This window comes from Polistes canadensis, unplaced genomic scaffold (assembly GCF_001313835.1).
Source record: "Polistes canadensis isolate GaletaPanama2010 unplaced genomic scaffold, ASM131383v1 scaffold_17, whole genome shotgun sequence".
Lineage (NCBI taxonomy): Eukaryota > Metazoa > Arthropoda > Insecta > Hymenoptera > Vespidae > Polistes > Polistes canadensis.
The window spans coordinates 689,154-699,389 of record NW_014569564.1 but is presented as its reverse complement, the minus strand read 5'-3'; the positions used below and the strand labels follow the sequence as shown (position 1 = coordinate 699,389).

Sequence of the window (10,236 nt, the reverse complement as noted above, 5' to 3'; positions counted from 1 at the left end):
AAATTGCCAGAACTTTTTCAAAAATTGACCGTTTGGGAACTTTTTTTTTTTCAAAATTTTTGTTTTTAAATGTAGTTTTCGAAAAAAAATATGAATAAATTTTCAGAATCCCAGATATATGAAATATTTTAGTTTTTTTGAAAAACCCGTAATTTTCTCATATAGAATTTTTTTATTTGCAATTATATCTAAATGTTGCAATTATTAATTAATTATTATTTCAGATTACCTTAGTAAGCTATACCGAAGGCTATTTACATAAAAATTACAAAGGCACATGGTATCCCGTTGTATCGGAAGAAATGTCATTAGCTGAAGAAGCTTGTAAGAATGAATTAAAGTTGAAAAACATGTACGTTCTTAGACATATATTTTACAAATTTAAAATTATTTTTCATTAATTAAATAACCATACATACATACACGTATTATACATATTTATATTTTATTTATTGATTACAGTGATAAACCGGAACTTGAAATCAGGAATGTTAATTATAATGAGTATCCAGGAACCTTTTGGATAATGATAAATAACAAAGTTAAAATAATTAATTCTGCTACGAGCACAATATACGTTAAATGTCCACCTTATTCTTGCGATGCAACACAAGATAATCAATCCTATCTTTCTGGACAATATAGAACGAAAAACAACGTTGATATCGAACAAAATAAATTATCAACGAATAGGACAGAATCAATGGAAGAAAATACGATTTTAGGTATTATTGGTGGTCGTACCAGTGCACCAGAAGCTTGGCCTTATTTGATTGCCATGTACAAAGACGGCAATTTTCATTGTGGTGGTGTTATCTTAAACGAATATTGGATATTAACTGCTGCTCATTGTCTCGTTCAGTAAGATTTGAAAATATATCATAATTATTTTTTCTTTGTATTGAGAAAATCTTTCGAATAATTTAATGATGTTAATTTTATGTAATATTTTTTTTCCCTCCATAGGGCTAAACATTATTACGAAATACAGGCTGGCATATTACGACGTTTGTCATTTTCACCAATGACGCAAAATAGAATCGCTAAGAATATTGTTATACATCCGAATTATGATCCTAATCTAATGAAAAATGATGTTGGATTGGTAATGTTAGATACTCCATTACGTTTTAATCGATGGGTACGACCCGCTTGTCTTCCGGAAGAAAAAATATCAGGTTCAATTTGGAACCAAGCACCATCAGTTGATACTATGTGTGTGGTATTGGGTTGGGGTGCTTTGATAGAACAGGGTCCTGATAGTAAGACTTTTTCAAACCATTCGAATTACTTTATTTTACTATGTTAGATAAATTTGACAAAATTATTAATCAATTTTATTTTGCATGAAGCTGATCAATTGAGAGAAGTTAGAGTACCAATTTTGACGAACTGTTCTAATACGATATATGATAATATAAGTGAGATTTGTGCTGGGTATCCAACGGGTGGTCGAGATGCTTGTCAAGGGGACAGTGGTGGTCCTTTATTATGCATGTATGATGAAATATTATATTCATCAATAGTCGATTAATTATATTCCATGAAGAATATGTAAAAAAAAAGAAAATTAAAAAAAAATGTTCTATTACAAATTTCTAATTTATTTTAGGAATCCATCGGTGGATTTGTCTTATTACGTAGCTGGTATAGTTAGTCATGGGGAAGGTTGCGGTCGTCCAGGAAAACCTGGCATTTATACCAAAGTTTTCTACTTCCTCGATTGGATCAAAGACATTTCTGGTAAATTTGTTATAAAGTTCTATCCTTCTATACGAATATATTGTTATTAATTTAATTCATTTCATTGTGTAGAAGGGCGAATGACGAATCGTATTAGAGGTACACCTTTAGTCAAATGTCCGGGTTTTAGTTGTAAGGATGGAAAATGTTTGCCAAGTAATCAACAGTGTGATCAAAAGATTCATTGTTTGAATGGCGAAGATGAAGAAAATTGTAATTTTTGGCTGGATTCGCAATTATTTAAAACATCCGCTAACGAAACTGATAAGTATATTATAAACAACGAGAATGATAATGTTGTTACTGATGGATCGATGATTAATGAAACTACGATCGAAAGTTCATCTACAGGTAAAAGTTACTTTATTATATCTCTTGTTTAACTATTTATAATTAATGAAAAATTATAATCTTATAAGAGACGTTAAAACTTTTTTCTTTTCATAATAATTTGTTAAAAATCTATACTGTCTTTTAATAAACAATACAACGATTTCACACTTAATCCTAGATTATAATTATTATTATTCTAAAAATAGAAAGAGTAATATTTATTTGTTTTATGAATTTTATTGTTTGCAGAAGCTGCATCAACTACGGAAAATATTGTATTATCGTCATTGATAACAACTTCATATACTGATATTACAGAACAAACTTCTACCTCGGCTACCACAGAGAGTTCTGCTTCTTTTGTATTTACGTGCCAACTGTAAGTATGCATAATATATATATATATGAAAAACGTTTCATAGTATGTGGAATCCATTCGAGAAGTGGACACAGAGGGGAACATAAAAATAATGAAAAAAGTTCACAATAACTGCAAGCTTGGATACAAATTAAGGGTGAACATTTCGATCATCTTCTATGAAATGATAAACTGTCAAGGATTAATGAAACACAAAAGTGGCTATAACTTTGAAACCAGGTCAAATAGTACACATGTTTATATGAACTTTTTTCATTATTTTGTATCCCCTGTCCACTCCTAAAGTAGATCCAACATATTAGAAAGCATCCTGTATAAAGCTGTATAATAAAAATACTTTTTTATATTTTGTATTATTTTTATGAGACAACAAAATTATTCGGTGAATTTTTTTATCAATTATTTTATTACTTAATTAAAAAATTTGTTTAATATTTGCCATACACACACACACACACACACACTTGTTTAATGTTATAATAATATTTATAAATATCTCGCCTGTAAATAGGTAACACTGTATACATGGTTTCGTAAGTCTCTTAACAATGTTTCCTTTAAAATACGCAAGCTAATGTAAAGTTAATTTCTTACCGATAGATGGCACTTGTCGTCGCTACATTGCCAGCAAAGTACAAAGTGTTGCATATTTTCAGGCGTAATATTCTATGTTTATACAAAATTTCGATAAAAATATGAAATATAATTTACAGATTACTTCAAAACATACATATAAGTAAACGCTGTGACAAAATTATCGATTGCGAGGACGGAACCGATGAAATAAATTGTACATGTAAAGATATTTTATCTGTATATCAACCAGAAGCAATCTGCAACGGATACGTTGATTGTCAAGATAAAACCGACGAAAATAATTGCAGTAAAATTCTTTTCTATTTTCTTTTTTTTTTTTTATTAGATTTTCCTTCTTATTCATTCTCTATTCAATATAAAATAATAATAATTTTTCAGACATATGCTCGGATGATCAATTTCTTTGTAGTCAAAGTAAAACTTGCATACCAATGTCGAAGAAATGCGATACGAAATTCGATTGTCCTTTGAAAGAAGACGAATTGGATTGTTGTAAGTATCGATTTAAAAAAAAAAAAAACAATAACTTCAATTAAAGATTTATGTCGAATTTTTTAGTCACATTGAGTAATGGAGGAGTGGTGAATTTGGACAATGACGGGAGACCAATTTTAAACGTCGAGGGTGTTCTCACCAGGATTCAATATGGAACATGGCATCCAACTTGTCATATTCCTATAAAAGTTCGCAATCAATCATCGTCTGTACTTATTGCTAACAATATGTGCGATTATTTTGGATTTAAGTAAGTATAATACAAATGAGGAAACAAACAATGTTAAATAACGATGTTCATTTTAATATGAAAATTCATTTTAAATAATTCATTTTTCATAGGGATGTTGATAAAGTCGAAGAAGTTACGATATTGAACATTGATATTGATACGAATGTTATAAACGGAACCGACAAATCTTATTACCGGTCTATGCCGACGTACGTCGCTCCTAGCGAAATCCTACCAACTTGTCTAGGTCTTAACATTCGTTGCAGACCGGTTCCAAGTAGTAGCATAAATGTACACTTGCTTCTCGATCCAGTAACCGGAAATCGTACTTTTACCTGGCCGTGGTTAGCTGCAATATTTGTTGATGGTCGTTATCAATGTTCAGCAATTCTTTTAGAACCAAATTGGCTATTATCCAGTTCAGCATGTACCAAGAATATCAGGTATGTTTATATTTGATATGATTACTGTAATATTTTATTTATAAAACTCAAATTAAAATATATATATATGCGAAGAATGGCAAGACATTTTTCCGCGATTTTTTATTATACAATATTAATACGAAAATAGATTGATGATATTTTATCTATATTAGTATTCATTTTTTGCAAAGTATTTCTTTAATAATTAAGCAAAAGAATTTTTATAAATATAGAATTAATAACTGTCGAAAATAGATTTGATTACATATATCAAATTTCATTCATCCATTTCCCGTTATTTTGGTTATCGTAATTGAAATTATTCTTATTCATTAATTACAAATGTTGTTCGATAAATCTATACAGTTAATGTTATTTACGAGTACAAAAATTGAAACTTGATATAAACAATAATATTGTAGATTATCAGAAAATTATACGATAGCAATGTTGGGTTATTCCCCATCGTTTATTTACGCGGATGGACCTTATCAACAAATATCGATAGCAGATGATATCAAAGTTTTAAATGACACTGGTGCATCTTTGATTCATTTGAAGACGCCAGTCAATATGACGCGTCATGTGCAAGCATTGTTCCTTGAAAAAAGGTATTTATAAAATATTAATATATATAATACAATATCAAATAATATTACATTAAAAACCGTATCGTGTTTTTTTTTAGAATTTATCCACCAAGTACTAAAGATAATTGCATAGCTGTAGGAACAGATAATGATTTTACAATACATTCGATTATTTTAAGACCGGTATTAAAAAATTGTCAAAAATGTCATCGTTGTTTTGTGAATGCTCCGAATAATTCTTGTAAGGTAAGTTTTATAAATGAAATAACAAAAAAAAACACATATATAAAATATATGTGCCGATAATTATGACTACAGTGGACTAATTGATTTTAAAGTTTATTATTAATAAAAATTATTTACATTATATAAAAAAGTAGAAAAGAAAAATATTATTTCAGCTTTCTAACTTAATCAGTTAACTTTTATAATTAATCAATACACGTATAAACCTTTGTCAATTTTTTTATTCACACAAGGAATGCATATATTTTTCAGACAAATAACACGTCAAACGATTGGAGCGGAGTAGTATTTTGTCGTGGAATTAAAGGCTGGTATCCATCGGCAGTGTTTCACGAAAAAAATGCACCTTGCACTTTTCAACAAGTGCAAGCTTTGACAAGCATTGATTACCTAAATGCATATCTTACTCAAGCGATGGGTAAAATTAATATTATTCTTTTCTTTCGACATAAACGATTATTACAAAAAATTTGATTAACATTATTTTTATTTTATTATTTCAGAGGATAAAATAAAATCATACAAAGAACCTATATGCGACGGTATTCGTTGTAAAATTGGCCAATGCGTTCCTTGGCACCAAACTTGCAATGGGATTCAAGATTGTCGAGACGGTTCCGATGAGGAACTTAAAAATTGTTTAGTATCAAGGGAATTACGTCAAAGGATTCAAAAGGAAAGTACGTGATCATATAATATTTTTTAAATTGATCGATCAAATTACAATACGTATTATTATTATTATTATTATTTTCTATATATTATACAGAATGTACTGTATCAGAGTTACGTTGTGAAAATGGTGATTGCGTACATAAAAAAAAATTTTGTGATGGAAAAATCGATTGCATTGACGGAAGCGACGAAATGACAAATTGCAGTTGCGCGAGTTTTTTGAAATTGACATCGCCAGAACGTCTTTGCGATGGTAGACGAAATTGTTTGGATAAAACGGACGAATCACCGATGATATGTCCCTGCAATGATAACAGTTTCAGATGTCCTGGGTAAATGAACATTGTTAAATAATAATTTATTTCTATGAAACATTAAAATGTTCAAATATAATATTAATTCTATTATTATATATAATTATATTTGTATTTATATATTTTACATTTGTTTCTTTTTTTTTATATATATATATATATATAGAAATATTTTTTAACGATTGTAATAATATATTTTCAGACCGAATGCCACCGAAATATGCATACCACAAGAATTTGTATGCGACGAACAACAGGATTGTCCTGGTAATGAGGATGAAATAATATGTAAAAAAATAAGACCGTTTAAGAAAAATACGTAAGTATTTATACGTAACAAACTTTTGTTATCCTAACAGTTGTTCAATCTTTATTTGTGAATACAATTATTATTATTACTTTCTATCAATTTTTAATGAACTAAAATATTATTCATCAGATCTGGTATTGGAGAAGTAATTCAAAGAAATTTCGGTGTCTGGCATTCGTTATGTTATCCAACTCCAATAACCACTAACGAGGATGCATCGAAGATCTGTGAATCATTAGGTTACGTATCTGGAACACTAGCGCCGATACAAAACGATACCGTACCGATGGTTCCAATTTACGATGAATTTTATATAGTTAGGGTAAATTATCAAACATGGTACGCAATGAGATCCGATAAACCTTTAGTAGAATTGTCAAATTCACCACAAATGCCTTGTCACCGTGCATTCGTTTCTTGTAATTCGTAATAGAATGCTATTACATAATTTAAACTAGTAATATTATTTTTGATATATAATAATTTATTTCTTTTTTTTTTATTATTTATTGGATATTAAATATATCACATTAATATTGTTTTGTATAAATGATAAAAATATTTATAATATTTCTTAATGAAGAATCATTGCAAAAAAAATATAAAATAAATGTCTAATTAATTATTTTTTGCGTTTAATAAAGTTACCTTCTTTTCATCAGATGTGATTATTTAATTAATCTCAGAATATATATATAATAATAGTATCCTAGACCCTTGCTAATTGTGCAAGGCACCGTCGATCGTATAATCGGCACTGGGTTCGTATAATTTTCTTCCAAGAAGTACCGTTGATCCACGTTTATCCCGCTTCTCGCTATACCGCTTATAAATACTTATACTCTCTCACATTTTCTCCCCTCTCTTGCTCTCTCTCTCTCTCTCTCTCTCTCTCTCTCTCTCTCTATTTCTGCTTTTCTTCTCCTCTCTCTCTCTCTTTCCTTTAAAATTTATTCTATTCGATTCGTCTATATAAGTAGCTTCGTTTTTGCTGTCAGTATTCTATCGTAACTGTCAGAAGTAACAGTAACGTGCAATGAATTCTTTTCAGATCGGATGATCTATTAAATAGCAACAAATTATTTTAAATGAAAAAATAAAAGTATACGAATTAAGAGAAGACAAAAACTGAGTGTACGATCGAATTGGAAAAATATCAGAATACGGTTCATTCAATGTACGTTTAGGTTTAATCATTATTTTAAAATGAAAATTCTCTAAATTTTGTAAAAACATTATTCGTAGGATACATCACATCGTACGACGATATGGAAAATTTTTTGAATAGTATGGGACTTATTGATTAAATTATTTATAACGTTTTTCGCATATCGTTTCCATTGTCGTGACGATCTTAAAAAATTACAAAATCCAATGCTATTAAACAAAAAATTTATAGTGATGAATAACAATCTTATAAATTTATATAAAAATTAAAAATATAGAAAAATATGAAAGTCTCGTGAACTCAAGGAAGATGATAAAAATTTAATTATTAATATGACGTTTATAGATATTAACAATTTTATACAATCATGTAAATATTAAAAATAAAAAAAAGGAAAAGAGAGAGTAAAATATCGAAACTATATATATTTATATTTTTTATTTATTTATTTATTTATTTATACTTCGTCCCTTTCGGGTTTGGAGGGCTTCCGATACAATTTTTCTTTTTACAATAATTCAAACAAACAACTATTATATATTCTATCTCAATACATTTAAACTTTAAAAACAAAACTGAAACTAAAACTAATTTCTTTTTTCTTTTTTCTTTTTTTTTGAACTAACTAACAACAACAAATCAATATATATTTATATATATAATTCTGTTAATCTTACGATTAAATAAAGATAAAGAAATAAATATAAAAGCTAAACATAATCTATATACACATATATTATATAGAAAGTAACAATTTCATAGAATTGAAATGAAAAAAAGAAAAACCAAACCAAACCAAAAAAAAAAAGTGAAATATCGAAAGAGTAGGTAAATTTATTTAATCTTTCTATCGAGTTTGGTGTATATATTATTTTTCGCGTTCACAGGAGCGTGCGGTTACACAGGTAACTACGCACGTGCTTGCCAATATGGGAAACGAATATGGTGGCCGATATGGAAAAAGTAGAAGGGGAAAGGCAAGCTTGCTGGCTAAAAGACACGAAGAACTCAGAGAGAAATCTTCTTTCTCTTTCTCGGTTTAAAAGACGAGAAAACGAGTCAGTAGATAGTGCGAGGAATGTACAAAGTCTCCTCATTATGCATTACCCACATTACATCAGCGTGTACCTCTATGGTGCATCTTCCAGATGTTTTCTATTCGCAACAATACAGATGCACAATCCTTCCACCCCCCTCCCCCCTCTCCACCACCCACCGAACACTATCCTGTCTTGCATCCTGAACTATTACGTACTCAATGATTCATCAACGTTAGGACGAAAATGACGTTCATGGTTCGTAGAATCTTGTGGTTTCGTTTAGATATGAAAAAAAAACAGTTTGTAGGAAGTTTCATGGACGAAGGGAGAAAAGAATAATGAAGTTAGACTGGATCTAGTTATCGTCCATGGATCTTTAATTAATTACATTTGAATACGCTTATATAAAAGTCTGTATAATATTATATATACTTGGTGAAAGAATTCTGAAGAACTTTTTCAAGGAAATCTACAAAAAAATATAGTTTATTTTTTCTTTTTTTTCAATCAGAAATAATGGGACCAATGGTTAATAGAATTTATTTTATTTTTAATTAGAAAAATAGTGAGTATATTCGTCAAGATATTTCGTTGCTTCAATTGAAAAGAAATGATGTAAAATAATAATAATAATATTATTATATAAGTGTATTATATTAATTTAATATTATTATATAAGATATTGATTTTTTATAATATTGTAGTGCAAACATTCAATGAGAAAAAGTTATATTCATATATCATTAAACATAACATAAATTAACATAAGATATTGCCAGACAAAAACGTAACTTGCATATTTTACAGATATCAAATATTAGATCTACTCGCAAATAAAAAAAAGAAAAAAAGTTTACGCTAAATTAATATCAAATTATGCGATATTATCTGATTTAAAAAAAAAAAAAGAAAAAAAAAACAAAAACAAAATGGACTTGCATACACCATTTTCGAAACAAAAACGGTGTCCAAATATATAAAAATAATGGTTTTTTATTTATAATAATTATATCTCAAATTACAAAGTATGAAGAAAGAATAAAAAAAAAAGAAAAAACTTGGATTAATCATTGAATAATGATGCGAAGATAACGATAACGGATAACGACTGACTGAGTTCGATGAAAAGAAACTTTCCAAGGTGAGATGGTAGGTAGAGAGTAAGAGGAGGTTGGGGGTTAGCGGGGGGCTTTGGTAAAAGACGAAGAAACGTTTGCCTATATTTACCGACGACGTGAAACGATCGACGATGCGAGGAGGAGGCTTTGCATCGCTACGAAGTAGTCAGGGTCCGAATGTACCGTTACATACAGCAGTTTCCTGCCTGTTAGAGATTGTCGGCCTCCATTGGCATCATTCAACTATCCTTCGCACAGTTACCCAGCTATACTCAATTTTGTTTTCCTACTCCCTACTACTTACTATTACCTACTCCCTACTCCCTTTTTTGTCACCTACTCTTTTAAATTTCTCGCACTTTTACTTCAATTCAATATATGTACGTGGAATATACAAAAACATAGACGCACGCGTGAACACACATACACACAGAGACACATACCAACGCGTACACAATAGGTTGATGTTTGAATTTTTTTATCATAGAACTTGACTCGACTAGATTAACAAACTGGGACAACGTGTAGTCATATAAAATCACGTTATCTTTCATTTTTATTATATTTTTAT

General features: G+C 29.2%; 1 protein-coding gene across 1 annotated transcript in view; it reads left to right on the top strand.

Moving 5' to 3' along the window:
* The window catches only part of LOC106793739 (serine protease nudel), a 9,906-nt gene extending 3,111 nt beyond the window's left edge, over positions 1-6,795 (top strand). The window contains exons 7-24 of the mRNA XM_014760915.1: positions 225-352; positions 463-861; positions 967-1,262; positions 1,353-1,497; positions 1,613-1,743; positions 1,816-2,094; positions 2,326-2,455; positions 3,169-3,338; positions 3,431-3,544; positions 3,611-3,797; positions 3,890-4,222; positions 4,627-4,815; positions 4,893-5,040; positions 5,293-5,458; positions 5,544-5,720; positions 5,810-6,047; positions 6,232-6,348; positions 6,469-6,795. Of these exons, the coding sequence (XP_014616401.1) occupies positions 225-352; positions 463-861; positions 967-1,262; positions 1,353-1,497; positions 1,613-1,743; positions 1,816-2,094; positions 2,326-2,455; positions 3,169-3,338; positions 3,431-3,544; positions 3,611-3,797; positions 3,890-4,222; positions 4,627-4,815; positions 4,893-5,040; positions 5,293-5,458; positions 5,544-5,720; positions 5,810-6,047; positions 6,232-6,348; positions 6,469-6,769 (3,648 nt within the window). The 3' untranslated portion in view covers positions 6,770-6,795. The remainder of the gene's footprint in view (positions 1-224; positions 353-462; positions 862-966; positions 1,263-1,352; positions 1,498-1,612; positions 1,744-1,815; positions 2,095-2,325; positions 2,456-3,168; positions 3,339-3,430; positions 3,545-3,610; positions 3,798-3,889; positions 4,223-4,626; positions 4,816-4,892; positions 5,041-5,292; positions 5,459-5,543; positions 5,721-5,809; positions 6,048-6,231; positions 6,349-6,468) is intronic.
* Positions 6,796-10,236: the final 3,441 nt, after the last annotated feature.